The sequence below is a fragment of the Dendropsophus ebraccatus genome, chromosome 8 (genome assembly GCF_027789765.1).
Source record: "Dendropsophus ebraccatus isolate aDenEbr1 chromosome 8, aDenEbr1.pat, whole genome shotgun sequence".
Taxonomy (NCBI): domain Eukaryota; kingdom Metazoa; phylum Chordata; class Amphibia; order Anura; family Hylidae; genus Dendropsophus; species Dendropsophus ebraccatus.
Window position 1 is genome coordinate 30,889,076 of NC_091461.1, and position 22,222 is coordinate 30,911,297.

The 22,222-nt window shown below is 40.4% G+C and overlaps 1 protein-coding gene across 1 annotated transcript in view; it reads left to right on the top strand.

The window, feature by feature from the left end:
• The window catches only part of LOC138799217 (alpha-2-macroglobulin-like protein 1), an 88,073-nt gene that overhangs the window by 26,869 nt on the left and 38,982 nt on the right, over window positions 1-22,222 (top strand). The window contains exons 10-20 of the mRNA XM_069980103.1: window positions 3,401-3,510; window positions 3,839-4,009; window positions 5,133-5,393; window positions 5,914-5,986; window positions 7,661-7,806; window positions 11,434-11,583; window positions 11,777-11,908; window positions 14,517-14,628; window positions 18,498-18,576; window positions 19,505-19,730; window positions 20,079-20,199. Of these exons, the coding sequence (XP_069836204.1) occupies window positions 3,401-3,510; window positions 3,839-4,009; window positions 5,133-5,393; window positions 5,914-5,986; window positions 7,661-7,806; window positions 11,434-11,583; window positions 11,777-11,908; window positions 14,517-14,628; window positions 18,498-18,576; window positions 19,505-19,730; window positions 20,079-20,199 (1,581 nt within the window). The remainder of the gene's footprint in view (window positions 1-3,400; window positions 3,511-3,838; window positions 4,010-5,132; window positions 5,394-5,913; window positions 5,987-7,660; window positions 7,807-11,433; window positions 11,584-11,776; window positions 11,909-14,516; window positions 14,629-18,497; window positions 18,577-19,504; window positions 19,731-20,078; window positions 20,200-22,222) is intronic.

Below are 22,222 nucleotides of genomic sequence, written 5' to 3' on the forward strand. Positions count from 1 at the left end.
GCCTAGTACTATTTGATCACATGAACAGACAAGGCCGCTCACATGAGCAAATATGCTACAATGAGGATGGAATTACTGCATTTTCCTGCATATAAGACTACTTTTTAACCCAGGAAAATCTTCTCCAATGCCAGGGGTCATCTTATATGCCGGGTTTCATCTTATAGTGCGGGTATATAAAAACTTTAGAACCAGACTACAAAATCTGCAGTCACTGCATACGGTGAGGGGAGATAAAAAATGGCCACATCCCCGCCATATGCGGTGACTGTATGAAGAGCAGAGCAAACTGCAGGCGTTCAGGGTATGGAATAAAGAGATACAGTAAAGTGGTGCTGTGCCCAAAAAACACACCTCTTTCACCCGTCTGGCCCACATTACCATATCTTACCGGTATTACTGTGCCTCCCTCTCTGCCTCTCAGATCTCGCTGTTGTCTGATGTTTTTTATGATTTTTTTTTTTAGTGTGTAAGTGGGGTAGTCTTATAAGGCAAGTATATCCCAAACTCTATATTTTAACAGAAAAAGTTGGGGGTTGTCTTATACACCCAGTCGCCTTATATGTCAGAAAATATTGTATGTAATTGTTCACAGGATACTTCAATTCTAGTGATGCATAGACAAGATAATGTTAATGTATATACAGTACAGACCAAAAGTTTGGACACACCTTCTCATTCAAAGAGTTTTCTGTATTTTCATGACTATGAAAATTGTAGATTCACACTGAAGGCATCAAAACTATGAAATAACACATGTGGAATTAGATACTTAAAAAAGTGTGAAACAACTGAAAATATGTCTCATATTCTAGGTTCTTCAAAGAAGCCATCTTTTTGCTTTGATTACTGCGTTGCACTCTTGGCATTCTCTTGATGAGCTTCAAGCGGTAGTCACCTGAAATGGTCTTCCAACAGTCTTGAAGGAGTTCCCAGAGATGCTTAGCACTTTTTGGCTCTTTTGCCTTCCCTCTACGGTCCAGCTCACCCCAAACCCTCTTGTAGAACCCCATAATTTTCCTTCTTGGTCAAATAGCCCTTACACAGCCTGGAGGTGTGTCTGAGGTCATTGTCCTGTTGAAAAATAAATGATGGTCCAACTAAACGCAAACTGAATGGAATAGCATGCAGCTGCAAGATTCTCTGGTAGCCATGCTGGTTCAGTATGCCTTCAATTTTGAATAAATCCCCAACAGTGTCACCAGCAAAGCACCCCCACACCATCACACCTCCTCCTCCATGCTTCACAGGGGCAACCAGGCATGTAGAGTCCATCCGTCCACCTTTTCTGCACGCACAAAGACATGGTGGTTGGAACCGAAGATCTCAAATTTGGACTCATCAGACCAAAGCACAGATTTCCAATGGTCTAATGTCCATTCCTTGTGTTCTTTAGCCCAAACAAGTCTCTTCTGCTTGTTGCCTGTGGTTTCCTAGCAGCTATTCTACCATGAAGGTCTGCTGCACAAGTCTCCTCTTACCAGTTGTTGTAGAGATGTGTTTGCTGTTAGATCTCTGTGTGGCATTGACCTGGTCTCTAATCTGAGCTGCTGGTAACCTGTGATATCTGAGGTTGGTGACTAGAGATGAGTGAACTTTTCAAAAGTTCGTTCCGACTGGACTTCCTGATTTTCTTAAAAGTTCGGTTCGACCAAATTTCGGATTTCTTTGGATTTCATAATTTAAAGCATCTATATGATACGAGGGTTGTGTATTTGGTTGAAATTAGGGCTTTACATGTCAGTAACTTCATTATCTTTTCAAATCTCAATCAAGTCAATTTTTTTTAGACTTCAATATTCACCATTACAGGGTCTATGCAGGAAATTCACCATTACAGTGTCTATGCAGGAAAAAGGTCACAAATGCAGTGAAGGAGCAGCAGTACTCATTGGAGGCAAGTGGAGGTCCAGCAATAGTCATTTGAGGCCAGTACAGGAGCAGCAGTAGGAAACCAAGTATGTCATATGCACTCTCGCAAGGGTCCAACTATAGTACTTGTATATCTGTATAGCACTTTTTTTTTAGAGTTTTATGCACAAGGTATATATTTGTGCTTCAGGATAACACCTATGTCATATACACTGTCGCAAGGGTGACAGTTTAGTACTTGTATATCTATATAGCACGTTTTTGTTCTGTGCACCCTCTGCTCTCCTATGCCTAATCTATCTTTCGCCCTCTCTATTTTTCTCTCTCAATCACTATATGTTTCTCCTCTCCGCTTTCCTAATAATCTTTTGGTCTTTGCTTTTGTACAATATCTTCTCAGTAGTCAGTACAGCAGTGTACAGCAGCAGCATTTTGTCACTGATGAGCTCTGTGCACTGCTAACAGTCTCCTTCCTCTCTCTGTGCAGACTGCGTGGTGCGGTCATGTGACCGCTCCTCTTAAAGCAATACCGACGTCACAAAGGGGGTGGGCTAGTGCAAGATCCCTGCTGATTGGATGTGTTCCGGGCATCATGGGAAAACGCTTTTCCCGATCACTTCCCGCTTTCTAAAATGGCGGCTGCCATTTTAAAAAAGCAAGAAAAAAAATTCAGAGCGGACTTCCAAAAATCCGAATCCAACCAGACTCGGACTTTTGGAAAAATCCAAACCGGATCCCATACCGGCCAAACCGGTTCGCTCATCTCTACTGGTGACTCGGATGAACTTCTCCGCAGCAGAGGTGACTCTTGGTCTTCTTTTCCTGGATCGGTCCCCATGTCAGCCAGTTTCTTTATAGCGCTTGATGGTTTTTGCAACTGCACTTGGGGACACTTTCAAAGTTTTCCCAATTTTTCGGACTTTCATTTCTTAAAGTAATGATGACTACTCGTTTTTCTTTACTTAGCTGTTTTCTTTTTTGCCCTAATACCAATTCTAACAGACTACTCAGTAGGACTATCAGCTGTGTATCCACCTGACTTCTGCACAACACAACTGATGGTCCCAACCACATTTATAAGGCAAGAAATCCTACTTATAAAACCTGGCAGGGCATACCTGTGAAGCAAAAAACCATTTCCGGTGACTACCGCTTGAAGCTCATCAAGAGAATGCCAGGAGTGTGCAAAGCAGAAATCAAAGCAAAAGGTGGCTACTTTGAAGAACACAGAATATGAGACATATTTTCAGTTGTTTCACACTTTTTTTTTAAGTATCTAACTCCACATGTGTTAATTCATAGTTTTGATGCCTTCAGTGTGAATCTACTATTTGCATAGTCATGAAAATACAGAAAACTCTTTGAATAAGAAGGTGTGTCCAATTATTTTATATATATATATATATATATATATATATATATATATATATATATATATATATATTTATATATTTATTTAATATATATATATATATTTTTTTATAACTTATTTGTTTTCCCCTCCATAAATATGTCTTAATTCTTTCAGGTCATAGTCAGACAGAGTCAAGTAATATACATCTCACTAAAGCAAAGAAAACAATTCAATTTGTGGAATGTGAAAAATATTTTGAGAGAGGATTTCCATATCAGGGCAAGGTAAGGTAAAACTTTACAGGTGAGGGATATTTTGAGGGATTCCCTACTGTCCAATTACTGTATAGTACATTAATTAACCTAAAATTATTTCTCAATATGTTCCTCTAACATAGACAGCTATGAATTCTGATAAAGTGCTAAGACAGCATCACATCAATTATAACCTTGTAATGTGTGACCACCAGAGCTAATAGAAGCTTAGATATTGACTGGTGAAGTACATTTAGGGGGTCGGAAGAGTGGGGAATACTATGAAGGATACATACAGAGATACTTTATAGCCTTGATGTCTGGATATGATGATTCTTTTTTCTTTACTTCTTCTCAGGTTAAAGTGAGTGATGAAAAGAATCAACCCATGGTTAATGAAGCCTTAACTTTATATATAATAAACAATTCTGACCGTTCTGAGACCCGTATGAATCTGGTGACTGATTCACATGGAGTTGCACATTTTACAATCAAAATCTCTAAATTAGAAAGACATGCAATGTTAAAGGTAGGTTTGATTATTACATATAAATGCAAAGTATTCCTGCCCATAAGTAGGACTTCAAGGAGAAGTCCGGCGAAAATTTTTATGAAAGTATTACATGCCCCCCCCCCCAAAAGTTATACAAATCAACAATATACATGTATTACGGGAAATGCTTATAAAGTGTTTTTTTTCCCTGCACTTACTACTGCATCAAGGCTTCTCTTCCTAGATAACATGGTGATGTCACTTCCTGGATAACATGGTGATGTCACTTCCTGGATAACATGGTGATGTCACGACCCAACTCCCAGAGCTGTGCGGGCTGTGGCTGCTGGAAAGGATGATGGCAGGGGGACACTGAGGGACACAGGGCACTGGAAGGACACTGAGCATCCCTCTGCCATCATCCTCTCCAGCAGCCACAGCCCGCACAGCTCTGGGAGTAGGGTCATGACATCACCATTTTATCCAGGAAGTGACATCACCATGTTATCCAGGAAGTGACATCACCATGTTATCCAGGGAGTGACATCACCATGTTATCTAGGAAGTGGCATCACCATGTTATCCAGGAAGTGGCATCACCATTTTATCCAGGAAGTGACATCACCATGTTATCCAGGAAGTGGCATCACCATTTTATTCAGGAAGTGACATCACCATGTTATCCAGGAAGTGACATCAACATTTTATCCAGGAAGTGACATCACCATGTTATCCAAGAAGTGACATCAACATTTTATCCAGGAAGTGACATCACCATGTTATCCAGGAAGTGACATCACCATGTTATCCAGGAAGTGACATCACCATGTTCTCCAGGAAGTGGCATCACCATTTTATCCAGGAAGTGACATCACCATGTTATCCAGGAAGTGACATCAACATTTTATCCAGGAAGTGAAGCCTTGATGCAGTAGTAAGTGCAGGGAAAAAAAAACACTATACTTTACTAAAGCACAATACTTTAAAAAAAATGTTTCGCCGGACTTCTCCGTTCAGTGCATATGTAAATTGATAAGGGATCCATGAGCTGGAGCATCATAATTAATAGAACAAAGTGGTGTCAGAATCAATATATTTGCTGAAATACAAAAAAAATGCAGAAAAGGGTTAAAAATCCTGTTATGACTTCTCTCCTAAGGCACGTCTCTCATCTGATGATCATGACGATGACGGTGGTGATAATGATGATGATGAGCCTAGGTATTGGTATTATGGTCAAAGATATCCCGAGGATGTGCTCCATCTTGCACTCTTTTATTCTAAAAGTGAGAGCTTACTGTCTATAGAAAAGCATCGAGAAGATTTATTGTGTAATTCTGAGCAGTCAGTGAGGGTGGAATATGACATCCACAAGAAGAACCTCGAGTCTGATACTGATCACCTCCACTTTTTCTACATTGTGAGTATTGTTCATACCAAACTTGATAATGGGGTAAGAGGAAGGGTGTTGGGAACTAATGGTTGACAAAATGGGAGAATTAATAGAGGTCACTGAACCATAGAACCATCATCCAGATATGGATGATTACATGATTATATAATGGTCTGCAAAGAATACATACATTTAGTCTGGCAGGGAGGGGGGCTATGGAAGGGACATTCTGTGTAAGGGACCATTTACACAGAAAGATTATCTGACAGATTATCTGCCAAAGATTTGAAGCCAAAGCCAGAAACAGGCTAAAAAGAGGGACAGGTCATAAAGGAAAGACTGAGATTTCTTCTCTTCTCAAATACATTCCTGGCTTTGGCTTCAAATCTTTGGCAGATAATCTGTCAGATAAACTTTCTGTGTAAATGGACCCTTAGACTTTGATATCTCAGCTAAAGTGACCCTATGACTCCTTTTGTTATAGTAGTTCAGATATTTGAGAACAAATTATTCCCTGTTCCTATATATGTGTCTCCATCTTTCACAGCTTATAACAAAAAGTGGAATCTTCTCTTACAAGGAACATATAGTAGACATTAAAGACCAGGCAGACAGCCCAAGTAAGTACCATGGTCATCTTCATTCTGAACATATTGAAAATCTCTGCCTCTCTCTTTGTCCAGTATACAATGGGGGAATACATATCTGATGTTCATTATTTATATCAGCTTTTTTTTTTTTTTAAACAAATCAGTTTTGCACTCCATTTGGTAGTTGGACAAGGCTTAGCAAAAAGTAGGCATGGCTGTCCATAAAAGAGGGTGCTGGTAGAATGTGTAGTCTAAACTAAAAATTACATACGTTTTTTTATTTATTTCCCTCATTGTTTTCAGAAAGTCACAGGTGAAGCCATGAATGACTGATTATTCCCATCATACATGATAGTAATATTTGTGTGAAAATGGAAGCATTTCTTTTCTTAACTTATAAAATGTAAAGTATATATGTATGTCACACTCTAAGGCCACGTTCATACATGGCACAAACAGTGGTCTTTCTGTGACATGGCCGTATCACAGAACATCCACTGTCTGAGATGCTCAACAGGCAGATAATGCAGTATCGGCCGAGTGAACATCACTGTATTTGAATACACACATAATGTAAAGTACGTCCAGGAACCATACTTTACATTTTGTGCACAGGCTATTTTGTGTGGCTGTTGGTCAATTTTCTGTGTAACCACAGAGAACACCAGCCGCAGTATGTATACACTACGGCCAGTGTTCAATACAACGGGCGTAGTTGGTGCACCCTGCAACGGCAGCCGTTGTTTAATAGCAACATACGCTGTATGAACCTGGCCTTAGTGTATATAATTATTTTTATTTGACCACTTTTCTGCACATGGATGTAACGGTATGTCCATTTTAATGGTCCCATACCACAAACTGTAAAATATGTCTACAAGATGACACTGATATAGGAGCAGGGCCCATGTCATATGCAATATGCAATTAGGCTTTGCAACATCATAAGGGCTTTTGTAAAAACTACAGAAATACTAGGCCATGTTCTGTCAGGTATCATATTATGCCATAGAGAAGCAGAGAGAATGCACAGTTTCAGAGATACAAGCTTCCACTGTACAGCCACCACATGCATAGCTGTGTGTGTATATACTGTAAGGCTTGATCCTAACTATGTCGGACAGATGTAACATACCTAAACATGAGGAATAAGCCTTGGCCAGACAGCTCTGCCAGACAGCTGCCCAAAACGGCTGTCTGTGGATGGATACCTTGCTTGGGTGGTTTCCTTGACTTGGTTGTTCCTTCCCGGAGGAAGGTCTGGCTACTTCACTGATGTTGAGACTCGTGATGGTGTCTCTGCAGTGTTCTTTTGCATATTTGATTTCCCAGGGGGCAAGGTTCTAGAATACGCTAACGTTGAGACACGTGATGGTGTCTCTGCGGTGTTCTGCTTGATCTCCCTGAGGTCAACCAGTGTCCTTTTGCATGCACTTACTAGGCACTAGCCAGAAACCTACTCCACACTGATGAGGGGCAAAAACCCCGAAACAGCTGTCTGTGGATGGATACCTTGCTTGGATGGTTTCCTTGATTGGAGACATTCCTTGGCTTGGTTGTTCCTTCCCGGAGGAAGGTATGGCTAGTTCACTGACATTGAGACACATGATTGTGTCTCTGCAGTGTTCTTTTGCAGCTCTGACATATGTGTCTGATTAATTGATCAGTTGATCAGTTAACTTATTTATTTTCTCTTGTTTTTAGGTGTGCAGGGTTCATTCCCTCTAAATATCCATGTAGATAAAGATTTATTTCCTAGATTCAGTCTTCTTGTTATCTCTGTTCTGCCTAATGGAGAGATTATTGCAAGGTCTACAGATTACACCGTCTCACCATGTGCACAGAACAAGGTAAGAAACGAAATAATAATAATATTCCGCAGGACTTTGAAATACAGATTGAGGGAATATGTACAGACAAAATCAGAAATTTCCAGCAGTTCTGGAGACCTCACTTGAAAAAGGATATTGATAAAATAGAACGGGTCCAAAGACGGGCCACAAAAATGGTGGAGGGTGTCAGGGTGTGATTTGATTGAAACCTTTAAGTATGTTAACCCTTTCATGACCTGGGGTCATTGATGCCTTAATGCCCAGGTCATTTTAGGATATCAGCTTATGGGATCATAATGATCCCATAAGCTGATTTCCCTGTGACTGCCCCCTCTCCTCTGTCCCCTGCCGCTGTTACAATCTTGTGACAGTGGCAGGGGAGAGAGGGGACGGGGCAGAGCTCCCGAAAGGACTAAATAAGGTTCAGGATGGAAGTGTTTTTAGAAAAAAACTGAACTCAAGAACAAGAGGACACAGTCAGTGGTTACATGGGAAAAAGATCAAAAGCAACACAAGAAAATTTTACTTTACTGAAAGAGTAGTAGATGCTTGGAACAAACCTCCAGCAGATGTGGTTGGTAAATCTACAATAACTGAATGTAAAACTGCCTGGGATACACATATTTCTATCCTACCCTGTTTCCCCAAAAATAAGACATCCTCTAAAAATAAGGCATAGGGGAGGATTTACAGGATAGCTTAAAATAAGGCGTCCCCCTGAAAATAAGGCATCCCCCTGAAAATAAGGCATCCCCCAAAAGTAAGACCCCTGCTGCCACCATGCTGCTAAGGTGAGGGGGTGGGTTGTCTGGTTATACCGGTTTCTGATGACAACTACTGTACAGTATATAATAAATGTTAATTTTTTTCAACAATAATTGGGAATTCTTCTTCAAGGAAAAAAAAGACATCCCCTGAAAATAAGATCTAGCACATCTTTGGAAGCATAAATTAATATAAGACACTGTCTTATTTTGGGGGGAACAGGGTAAGATAATGAGAAAGAAATACTACAAGGGCAGACTAGGTGGACCAAGTGGTCTTTTACTTCCAACAATCTTCTACGTTTCTGTGTTTCTAACAATTCATACAGATGGAGTGAGCTCCCTAATCACAAGAGTTTATAATCTATGGGGAATTAGGAGTGCTTCATTTGCACAATGATCGGGCACAATAATCTGGTGACATTCCCACAGGAAGCTCAGCAGGGATAGTATAGAGGTTGCTGAGCAGACATTTCCGGTGGGAGCGGCGCATCAGCAGATGTTGTAAAAACACTGACAGCAGCAGGTGCATAGCAATTTATGTAATTATCCCGGAAAACCCCTTTAATGAAATCTAAAGGATCTAAACTGAAAAATGATTAGGGCAGGTGATTGGAAAGCACCTATATCTTTATTTAGATGTCCCACTGTGCCATTGATAATGTTACTTTTTCAGAATGTGTAAATGAGGTCTGGTGCACTGGGAGCAGTTCTAGACTGACATCATTATAGAACTCCATTATAAATATTCATACAGTCTCGCTGCATGAGCTGGCAAGCGCTACAGGACCAACCCAAGAAAAAGAACCATCTAATTTACTTATTCAGAAAAAAAATAAACATTTAGCTATAAACCTCATTGCCTGCCCTATTAGAATCTAACAGCAGGTTAGATCCATCTAAAGTGCTACTAGAATCTTTTTAGCAGGGATTATTTCCCTGCAACATACAAGTTTGCGACAGCATTGCTTACCCTATTGGGCCTCCTGTTCCCCAGTCCACCCCGTCGCCGCCATGCCTGCCTTGAGGTCCAGTGCCATCTTGGGCCTCCCTGCTTTCCAGTCCACCCCACCGCCACCGCGACATGCCTGCCAAGAGGAGGTCTGGTGCCATCTTGGGCCTTCTGCTCTCCGGCCACCCACCACGGTGCCACCCACCACGGCCAAATTGGTCCTCCTGCTCGCCGTCCGCTCGCCAATATGCCTGCTAGGAGGTCCGGCGCCATCTTGGGCCTCCTGATGCTCACCCACCCCCTGCTGCAGCGCCTGACAGGACGCTGACAGGACGCTGATGAATAGAATTCACAAAAATTCTGCAGGAGACAGCACCTCTCAATTAAAACGTGATTCCTTTATTTCAGCTGGTTCTCAGCTTTTCTCAAGGTCACGCTTGGGAAAGGCTGAGAACCAGCCGAAATATTGCGGAAGTAGGATGTGAATAAAGAATCACGTTTTCATTGAGAGGTGCTGTCTCCTGCAGAATTCTGGATTTGTATCCGGACGGACTCTTCAGTGAGGGCGAGCACTCCATTCCATGATTTTTCTACTGACTCTAGCCGGTGCTGTTCCATTGGAATTGGTTTGCTTATGAATAGAAGTCTTGCCTGGGGCATTCCTAATGGTGAAAAGGGCAGGGAGGAGGGACGGAGAGGTTGTGCAAGCCTAGAGCTGCACAGATCTTGGATTAAAAGCAGCTGTGCAACGGTACAAGTGGTTTGGGAGGGGCAGATTGTGGGTATAGAGTCGCTTTAACCCCTTGACGACCCAGGACGTACCCATACATCCGCGACCCCGCTCTGAACCGCAGCGCTACTGCCATCTGCAGCCCGGAACCGCGGCAGTAAGTGGGCATGGTCTGATTGCGGTGCCCACTAATAAGGCATTTAATGCAGCTGTCAAAGTGGCGGGAATGCCCCCCCCCCCCTTGCAATCAATCTCAGAGAAGCAATCCCTGCCTCCTCCCGGCTGGGGCTCTGCACTGATCCCGACTGTTTTTCTGGGCTGCAGCAAGTCAGAGCAATAGACACACCGATTTCATTGATCTATGCAGTACATGTGTACTTTCATGATCTATGCAGTACATTCAGACTTTTATTAGGGGAGGGGATTTTTTTTATTAATAAAAACACTCCTACTATAACTGCATTGACTGAGAGATCAATGCAGTTATAGTAGGAGTGTTTTTATTAATAAAAAAAATCCCCTCCCCTAATAAAAGTCTGAATCCCCCCCCATCCCATTTTATAAATAAAAAATATATATATTTTTGTGTTGCCATGTGCGTAATTGCCCGAACTATTAAACTATCACATTCCTGATCTTGCATGTACATGCCATAAGGGCAAAAAATTCCGAAGGGCAAAATTGCACTTTTTTTTGTATTAAATCGAGAAAATTTGTAATAAAAAAGTGATCAAAAAGTCGCATATATACGCAATAGAAAGTATATATATATATATATATATATATATATATATATATATATATAGTGTAACATGTCAGTTTTACCCTAGTGCAAATGGTGTAACAAAACCCGCCCAAATTAAAAAAGTTTTAAGAATTGTGTTTATTTTGAAATTCTCTGCACATGTAATTTTTTTCTGGTTTCACAACACATTTTATGCTAAAAATAAGCCTGTCATTGCAAAGTACAATTCGTGGTGCAAAAAATTTAGGCTCGTGGGTCTCTAGGTGAAAAAAAGCACACGCACAAGGAGAAAAAAACAAAAGTGCAAAAATGAAAATTGGCCTGGCTTCACGGGGTTAACCTAAATTTTAAACTTTCAAATATTACATGTGCAGTAAAGCATCATTCTTTTTTTTTTTTTCTTTTCTTTTGTTGAAGTAAAATGAAGTAATATTTACATACTTTATACAAATAGGTAAAACTTAGCTTCTCTGAAGAACAAGTCCACCCTGGAGAAGAAGTGAACCTGGAAGTTACAGCAGAGGCTGGGTCCTTGTGCTCTGTGCGCTCTGTAGATAAGGGATACTTGCTGATACATGCTGATAGTTATGCGCTAACAGATGTGGTGAGTCTTAATTCTTTTGTATATTACAGGGGTTTTCTTTGGCTTCCTTTTTTGTTTTGTTTTTCTACTTTAGGTATAACAATCTCCATCTTTAGTGGCTATTTTATCATATTGACTTTAGCCTAGACTTTTGTTTTATTACAGTTATGATTAATAGATGATAAATCAATGTTGGTTCTGATCTTGCCTGCAGACTAAAGCATTAAAGGATAGAGTTCAATATATTCACAATCCCTATATATTATCGGACCTCAATGCACCCCAGTGCCCTGAAAATACCTCAGCGGAAAGGGATGAAATGATGGATATGCAAAAGTTATTTCTGGTATGGCAAACTTATTGAATACTTAATTTCCTCTATACTGCATTTCTTGTATCCTTTTGTTAACATTAAGAAGTTTGTATATTTGGAATAGGAAATATCAATATAGGTACACCCCCGTATTATTTGTTAGGTCACTGGCTTTTAATGTAAAAAAAAAATACAGAGTTTAGTATTAAAATAATGTGACAAAGGTAAAATTCAATTGTCAAGTGCTGAAATACAAGACAGTAAAACCAGCTAGTATTAACTATCTGAACTTCAGCAAATCCTATACTATAAACAGGTCATAAACAAGTTATAAAGAAAAGACTGAGATTTCTTCTCTTTTCAAATCCATTCTTGGCTTTAGCTTCAAAGATCTGTCAGATAAATCTCTCTGTGTAAAGGCACCCTTAGTTCCATTAAAATAAATGGAGCTTAATTGCAAACCACACCTGAACTGTAGACAAGAGTGGTGCTGTCTCTGGAAGAAAGTGGCCATGTTTTAGTAGCGCTGGATAACCCCTTTAACCCCTTCCCATCATTCATGCGGCTATATACGTTCCTGTTGCACATATTTCGTGCAGCAGGAACATATATAAACGTTCCTGGCTGGGGCCATTTTAATGCGATCAGCCCTGCACACATTACAGCCCTCACACCTGTGAATGACAGGCAGCCGTGGTCCCGCAGCTGCCTGTCATTAACCCCCTTAATTGCTGTGATGCAGAGTGATCGCAGCATTTAAGGTAGTCAGTGACAGGACAAGGTCATGTTGGATCTTCAGTCTGTTTATAGAGTCTACTCTTAGGCAGACTCTATGAACAGATCACTGATAATACTGATGCATGCTATGCTATGGCATAGCATTCATCAGTATATGCAATCAGCACATTGAATATATAAGTCCCCTAAGGAACTTATATGCAATGCAAAATGTGTAAAAATAAATAAATAAATAAAGTTTTAAAACATATTTGGGGGAAAAAAACTAATAAAATGCCCCAATAAAGATTTATATTATCCCTTTTCGCATTAGAAAAATAAAAATACAAAAAAAATAAAAATAAACATACTAGATATCGTAGCACGCGGAATTGTCCGATCGATTAAACTATAACAATATTTTTCCTGAACGGTGAACAGCGTAAATGAAAAGTGAAAAAAAAACACCAGGATTGGTCATTTTTAAAATGATATATTATTAAAAAAAAAAATTCTCTTACACCAAAATGATACCAATAAAAACTAGAGATCATTGCACAAAACATTACACCCCAACTATTCCTGTAGATGAAAAAATTAAAGCAGAAGGCTGCATAGCCTGAAGTATACAGAAATACAATGAAATGAATATGCACTGCTATTAAGCTGATGGGGTGCACAGTCACGACATACTAGCATACTGGTACAACCAGTACCAGTACATACATACTAGCTAGAGGTACAACCAGTACTAACAGACAGATCATGCTCTATATATGCCAAATCTAGAATACTGTGTCCTGTTCTGGAGACCTCACCAACAAAAAATAAATAAATAAAGCCATAGCAGTCACTTATCCTGGGCCCCAACAATGGCCCAATTCAGTACTTAGGTACCCCCAAAATAGGGCAGAATAGGATGACCACCCAGCAGCTGCATTAGGAGATTATACAACTACACATCAATGTCATACAATCATACAAAATGTTGGTAACTCACCTTTAGGTAACAGAAACCAGCAGTATTAATTTTCAGGATGCTTCACATAGAAGGCAAATAGCCAAGGGTTGGACAAGCAGCTGGACAGCACCAGAAAACACTATCTTAAGGGAACAATCTGAATACAAAAATTCACAAATTTATCAGGTAGACTCTCCAAGCAGGGGTGAGACACTCCTTAACACCAAATTCAATATTATATGATTGGAAAAGAAGAAACAGAAAGGAAGACGAGACATACAGGAAACATGGGTACTTCATGAGATAAATATAAGATAAAAAGTAATGAGATATTACAAGGGAAGACTGAATGGACTAGCTAGACTTTTTTGGAATTGGACATACACAATAGCCCAGAATCCATACACAAAAGCCCAGGATCCATATGCATGGCACCACATAAATCTATGCAAAATGAAGTATAAACACATATGACCGGCATAATCAATTCCTTAGTGTAAAAAATGGCCATAAGTTGAAGCATGCATACATTAGTATAATTAGGCTAACTAAACATAACAGCAGGAAAAGAGGCAATAACATAATAAAATGTAAATTTTATATTAAAAATGCGTCCTTAAATTAGATCCAAAAAGTAATTGATCTACGAACTCTCTCCAGAGGTGCAATGTGTAGTGTATGAACTGAACCGCCGTGCATTCTTGAAAACAATGAGCCCCCCCCCCCCCCCCTTTGATTACGTCCAAGTTTAGCAGTTCCAAAACTGTGTGGGTTTCTCAAATTCAGTTGAAACTCTACAAATTGTACTGTCGGAGAGAGTTACTTTCTAAGGTGATTCTCCCTCGAAATTTTCTTTGATATGACTACGTACGTTTTACCTTTAGCTAAAAGGGGTCATATATGCTGTTTGTGATTTAAGTGCATGTCTAGGGCAAGAATATGTTGCTATTTTTTCTTTTACAGACGCACAACCTTCAAATTTTTACCAACGCTGAGATAAAAGAACCAGTGAAATGTGTCCCACAAGACTTTACTGTCCGCTCTAGTATCGCAAAAAAGAAAACTCAACATAAAGGTATTTCTATATCAGGCATTGGACAATCCTTTCATGTTAGAAGAGTTTAAAATCATCCTGTTAGGAAACAACTTGCCTGGCCCCCTGCCGACGGAGTCCCTGAAAACCGGCCTAGCCAGATGCAGGGAGCGTGTCGACAGCGTCCCTGGCAACCGGCCCAGTCAGTTGCTAGGGGCATGGCGGCGCTTCCTTCTGATGAAGCTCCTGCCAGGGCCTCACCAACCCTGGCCAATTGGCACAAGGTGTTAGTAGGTGTTAGAAATTTACGTTTAAAGACCCCTAATTTCCCATAGTAAATAATGGACCATAGTAAATAATGGCCACACTGTACAGCACTAACAGCCAATCACAGCACGTATGCAAATAGCTGAAATATAGCAGCCAATAGAAATCCTAAGGTCTTGTCAGTTAATGCCTTACAACATCCACACAGTCACATGTCCACTATTGGCCTTAACGATTTTGTCTCACTAAGTGATGTAGCAGAGGTGAGTCAGTGATGTAGCAGAAGTGAGCCAGTGATGTAGCAGCGGTGAATCAAATTAACTCTAAAAGTGATGGTACCAAAGTCACTTTAAGGCTATGTTCACACTACGTAAATTAACAGCCGTTGTTTGCACCCGGCCGGACGTGTGCACTTGAAACTACGGCTGTAGAAATATGGCCATACGGTCTAGTCGTGAAACTACGGCCGTTGTATAATTTTGCTTCCTAGCTTGTTTCTGAGCGGGATGAAACAGGTCATTTATTTTGAATACTGCGCCCAGCCCAATAAACCACACAGAATTTTTTTTATTTCAAAATCAAGTTTAATTTTGCAGAAATAAATATTTCGTACGCGGCCGCATTGAAATTCACGGCCGTAGTTGGAACATTAGCGGCCGGAAATAAATGACATGTTTATTTTTCACGGAGCCGTGAAAACAATGGCCGTTGTCTGATACGTAGTGTGCTTTGTACAACCGTAGTTCGTATATATTGCAGCCAAGGCATAAACCTCAAAACTAGTAGTTTTGTGGTTCGGAATACGGCCGTAGTTGTACGTAGTGTGAACATAGCCTAAAAAGGGAAGTACCAAAGTCGCTCTTAAAGTGTCAGTATCAAACTCGCTCTTAAAGGACCAGGACACATTCGCTTATAAAGGGACAGTACCAAAGTCGCTCTTAAAGGAACGGTACCAAAGTCGCTCTTAATGGGGATGTACCAAAGTCGCTCTTAAAAGGGCGGTACCAAATTCGCTCTTAAAGGGACATTACATAAGTTGCTCTTAAAAACGCGGTACCAAAGAAGCTTTTAAAAGGACAGTACCAAAGTAACTCTTAAAGGGATAGTACATATATCACTCTTAAAGGGACAGTACTAAAGTAACTTTTAAAGGGACAGTATTAAAGTTGTTAAAGGGCTGGGGCCAAAGTCACTCTTAAAGGGACAGCACTAAAGTTTCTCTTCAAAGGGTGTTACCTAAGTCGCTTTTAAACGGACAGTAAATAAGCTGGTCTTAAAGGAATAGTATATAGGTCACTCTTAAAGAGTTGGCACCATAGTTGTTCCTTAAGGGACTGTACAATAGTCGCTCTTAAAGGAAGGGTATCAAGGGTTAAAGTTTCTCTTAAAGGGAACTCACTGTTAAAGGGGCACTCTTTTCAAGCACTATGTATTTCCCTGGAAATGCAAATCTAGTTGTCAGTCTTTTCTTGTTCTGTGTTCACTTATTAAAGTTAGGAGCTGTTTCCCAGTTGTCCGCTGCCACCTAGGGCAGTTGAGGCAAACAGGCAGGGGCAGCTGGTGGGTGCCAGCGTCAGGGCTGCACCTGTCTTTTGTCATGCAGCCCCCAAAAGAAAGTGTTCACTTCCCATGCAGAGACTGAGCAATACACTATACTATTTAAGGGGATTAAAAGGAACGAAATGTTTACACCTCTAAACACCACCATAACCTTTCTGCATGGATGAAAAGCTTTCTAAACAGAGTGTTAGTGTGGGGTATTGGTATAAGGCAGTCAGACAGGACACAGCCACAGACAGCCCCAAGACAGCCCCAAGCGGCTGCAGACAACCACAAGGACGCTCCCTACACTGATAAAGTGTAACACAAAACAGGGACAGACGAAACAAACACAATGGGCTAGAGTAGACAATCCAGGTCAGCAACGGTGGGCAGCAAAGTACAAAGTGAGAGGCAGTCGGGTAGTGAAGGGTCAGGCAATACAATCAAGGAAGGCAGAAAACAGGGAAGTCAGTGAACAGCAAAGGGTCAGAGAACTACAGGTAACAGCAGAGAAACGCTTAGCCTAGCAAGCAACACTAATAGCCCGGACCGGACCCTGATCCTCAACATAGATCACCTAAACAGTAGCAGGGTTAACCCTGAAGATGCCAAAGGCATAGCAAGCAAGGCGGTGGAGGCTGAACAAACCTAGGATATACCTGTGTTCAGACAGGGTCCAGGAAAATGCACAGAAACACTAAACTCAGCGCTTTCTCAGCTGCACAGCCCAAACCGAGAAGCGCCGAGGCACAGTCCTGACGCAGAGACTGTGGGGGACATTTATTAAATATAGTGTAAAGTAAAACTGGCTCAGTTGCCCTTAGCAACCAATCAGATTCCACTTTTCATTTTCCAAAGAGTCTGTAAGGAATGAAAGGTGGAATCTGATTGGTTGCTAGGGGCAACTGAGCCAGTTTCACTTTACACCATGTTTGATAAATCTCCCCCTATATGTATAATCAGTGCCTGTCAGTGGTGAAGCACAGAAAAGCACAATGAAGCCAGTACTATTAGTGATAACACTATATTAGTAAGTTATGAAGCCCTTTTACGGCTTTGATAGTATGCCAAGATAATGTGTTTAACTGATTTGATGAGAAATTGTAGTCATTAACTAAACTAAGTGAAAGGTAAGGATGGACACATCTGTATACCAGGAAATACTTCCCATGTATATCTCCAAAATGTATGGCAGCAGGTACTCTGTTCTCCTATACCAAGCCATTCTGTTAGGACTCGGGCCGTGCGTTCAGCTCAATGTCAATAGCAGCCGGACTGCTTCTCATGTTTTTGCTATACTCTTGCTATACTCTGCTCTGCTATTCCTTGTTGTAGCAGTGACAAGGTGTAGTGTGTTTGCTGATTGTGGATTGACAGCTGACTCACCAGTCAGCTATCTGTATCTGGGCAGGACCTGGAGCCTCAGCCTCAGTCTCCAGGCTCCATAAATATCTGCCATAGTTTTATTCCCCGCCTGCGATAGTACCTGGTTCATCCTAGAGTTACTTGACCTAGTGTTTCAGCTGTATTTGATTCCTGGTTGTCTGACTTTGCTGTTGACCCTTTGACTACCCCTTTGTACTGCGCTGCCTGTTTGTTTTTTGACTTGGACTTTTTACTTCTCCTTATTGTGTTTTGTCTGTCTCGTATTGTACTGTGTTTTAGTTCAGTTGTCCATTGCCACTAGGGCATCTGAGGCAAGTAGGTAGGGACAGGGGGAGGGTGCCAGTGTTAGGGCTCACCTGTCCGTGTGTCTTCCTGTCGCTATCCTAACACATTCTTTGTTCATAAATGAGGCTTCAGAAAAAAACATGTGCTTAAGGAAGTGTTTGTGTGAAGCACAGTGCAGCAGGGCCAACCCTAAAGCTCCCATACACCTCAATAGCGGTTTCTGTGAGGAACAGCGTAGATGACAAGTGAAATGCCACATCTTTTCAATGTGTTGCCCCTGCTCCCACTGAAGTCAATAGGAGCAGGGTTTTGAGTAGCAAGATTGTGCCATTTGTTTTTTATTTTTTTTTATTTTTTTTTTATAAGGAAAGTAAAGTATCTGTTGGTTTAATGCATATATTTATTTTTAATCTAATATTTACATTTTGTAGGCACTGACAAAAAGATCAAAAAAACATTTACGAGAAGTTACTTCCCAGATACCTGGCTATATGAGCTGGTTCCTGTGGGGTGAGTATGCAGACACTTTAGTAAAATCAACACCGTAGTTTTAAGATATATATATATATTTTTTTAAATTTTGATAGAGAGAGAGAGAGAGATAATGTAGTGAATACATCTTTGTCAGTAAGTAGCTGTGATTGGTTGCTATCTGTATGAGATAAAAAAAAAAATTTAAAAAAACATATTTGTGTGTCAGGCATATTAAAAAAACCCTACTATGTTTTTAGAGAGGAGGAGAAAAAAATATTATGTTTTGAAAAGGAGAAAAAGGGAGGGCTCTCCCTTATACATATATAATTTTTTTTTTAATTTTTTCAGATTAAAACTACAGTATTTGGTATCACTGTTTTTATAACAACTCACAGAAGATAACATTATTTTTACCACAGGGTAAAATAGGTACAGGTACAAAATAAAAATAAAAAATAAATACATTTATTTAGTTTATTTGTTTAGCAAACTTTGGCTAGCTCTAAAAGCAGTGGTGGTATAAATAAAAACAATTATAGTTAATGTGTGTGTGTGTGTGTGTGTGTGTGTGTGTGTGTGTGTGTGTGTGTGTGTGTGTGTAATTATGAACTCCTTGTGCCTGCAGTTAAGCAAGAAAAAGTTATAAAAAGTTACGCTCACATTTGTGCAAATATTTTCAACTTTTTCCCTTTTACACCAGACAAACCAAGTCTTAAAAAATAAGTAGGGCTGTAGAACTTAGAGTAATAGGGGGACATAGCCTAAGCGCTGCTGGTTATATATTATACTATATATATATATATATATATATATATATATATATACTATAGAGCTAGCATATACTGTATCTGAAATGTACACATTTTAAATTTGTATGTGATTGTTAGAGTAAAGCACCCTTTTTTATTGTATATGATCAATAATTCTTATATTCTTTTATCACAATATTCTTTTTGTTTTACAGCTCAGAGGGACACACTGTCCTAAATCGTACAACTCCCGACAGTATCACTAAGTGGGTCACTGATGCCTTCTGCTTGGGTTCATCCGGTTTTGCCAGTGTCAGGGATGTTGAGCTCACCACATTCCAGCCTTACTTCATTGACCTGATTGTCCCCTACTCTGTTGTACAAGGAGAGAAATTTACAATACAAGCCATGGTCTTCAACTATATAAAGAAATGTATTTTGGTAAAGAAAATCAAAAAGTGTTACTCCCGTCTATTTAAATTTGTAGGACTTCAAGTTGTTTTCAGCCCAACACTTTGTTTATACCCAATACATTCTGTAAAAGACTTCCTGTCTCATGTACAGGGCACTAGCCATGAATGCAGCCACTTCTATTTCACCCGGCAACACTTTTTAATTTTTTTTTTTCTCTTTTTTTTTACTATAACCTACCCCACATTAAAAAAAAAAAAAAAACTTATGTACCATTATATATTAATTTAGTAAATTAATTAATAGGGGTGATATGTTTAGATGATCTAACAAGATTTTTTTTTTTAAATTTTGTTTCTCTTCTTACCATCATAACAGATTGTGGTGTCTTTGTCTGATTCAGAAGATCTTATAACAGCCGACAATAAGGAGCAGGCCAGATGTGTCTGTGAGGGGCGTTCACACAGGTTCTCCTGGGATGTTTCAGCCTTAAATCCAAGTACTGAAATTATCAATTATTATATGAGAAATATAATAAAAAGATATTCATGTACTGTTATTCATAAAATGGGGGTGTTGTATTTTTCACCTATTAGCTGACAATAATTGAAGTGTGCAGTGTCCCCCCTCTTTCCATAACCAACCAGGTAAAAAACTATACAGCAGCAGTTTAGTTGTGTGTGAAGGGCTATTTATTTTGGTCCTTCCAAGCCTAATACTAGCCTGCTACCACCCAGACCAGCAGTGCCATTTTTTTAAAGAAATTTTATTTATTATTTTATTTATTTCATTTTCTTTTGGAAAAACATAAATATGAGTGGTGTAGAAATTAAAATAGAAAAGAGTGACATGAAAATATATATGTGTATTTATATATTGAAGAGTTTGAACATTTCAATATCTATAATGAGTGACGCAGCGAGGATTTTTTTATGTTTCGGGACTGCTGATACCTGGCTCTTTCCAGTACCCTTGTGGCGGTAGGTACTGGGGTAATAATACATAAGCCATTTTATGATCTAACACTGAGCCCCAGCTTAGTAATGGATGCCTCTACCACATGCACTTGTGAACTGCAGGTGGGACCAGGACTTGTAAGTCCAGGTACTCCGTGTGATATAAAAACATTTACAGTATACTTGGCACCATGCCTAGCGCGGAAAGGAAGAACACTCAGTGTCCTGACAGGCTTTGTTTCTACACTGTGTTTTTAATATTGACGTAATGTAGGAACACAGCCCAACACTTACCCCTCCCTTCTCCTGACTGTATGGCATCTTCATCTGCACTGCAGCCTCTAGTTATTATGTGACCATTACTAGAGGCTGAAGTACAAATAAAGACACAGCCAAGAGCAGGTGCTCTCTGCAGAGGAGCAGAACACCCATCATTTTGACAGGTGTTCTGCTTTACTTCGTTATGCATCATTTGTACAGAAAGCTGCTGTCAGGACAGGAAGGTACAAATACGACAAGACAGTGGGCCCTAGGTCTGTACCCACCCACTGTCCCTGCCTACGTGCCTCAATCGGCCCTAGGCGCCCGTGGACAACCACGTAGACGTTCCCTACGCTGATTACGTGCACAAAGAATGAGACGGACAAACAAACATAAAAGAATAGTCTACAAGCCGGGTCAAAATCAAATAGGCAGCACAGTACAAAATCAGTAGGCAAAGGGATCGTCAAATAGTCAGGCAGAAGGTCAGATAACAAGTCCAACCAAACAGAGGGATTAGGAGAGGGGTTGGCAGGAATAGACAGGGAAGCTGGGACCAGGAGTTAACCTAAATAGCCAGCGCTGGGACTCTGCCTCAGCTCTGTTTTATGCTGACCAAGTGCCCGGTCCGGATCCTCATTGGACCGGTGCTCTGATCCCCAGGCTCCAGAGAGGCAGAGGAAACTGTCAGTCAAAGAACACCGCTCAGCTTCAACAATCAAGGCCAGTAGTGAGCAGTGTAACCCTTGCACTGCCAGGAGGCTGAAAGAAATGCGGGTGTGTCAAACAAAAGGCAAAGACAGGTCCAGTTCACACCAGGATCCGTGCAAATTCCTGACAGCTGCTTACTGTCTTGCCCCAGGGGGTTAAGTGGGGATTCTGTGCATCCCTATTAACTCTCTGGGAGCCAGTCTGTCCTCCACAAGCTGTGCTGTGGGCTGTGGCAAAAGACCTAGGCTGGCTAGAAAGTTCCAGAGAGGGGTGGACATAGCTTTGCAGAAATTGGTTCTCACTTGGAATTAGGTGGACTTGGGCACACATTGCACACATCACATCGAAGCTGCCATTGGAAGTGCCAGGTGACCAAAATCTTTAATTCCTTACATTTGGGCAATGGATGTAGTAAATACACAACAATATTAACCCTTGCATTACCAAAATACCACAGGGTATGCTGATTTAGCAATGAGACAAGTAAAATGACAGTACATAGAGGAAAACTATAATAACCAGTCTATAATAGACAGTCTAGAAACTTGGCATATATAAAAGCCTGATAAGTACTCCATATTATGTTCATTGTTA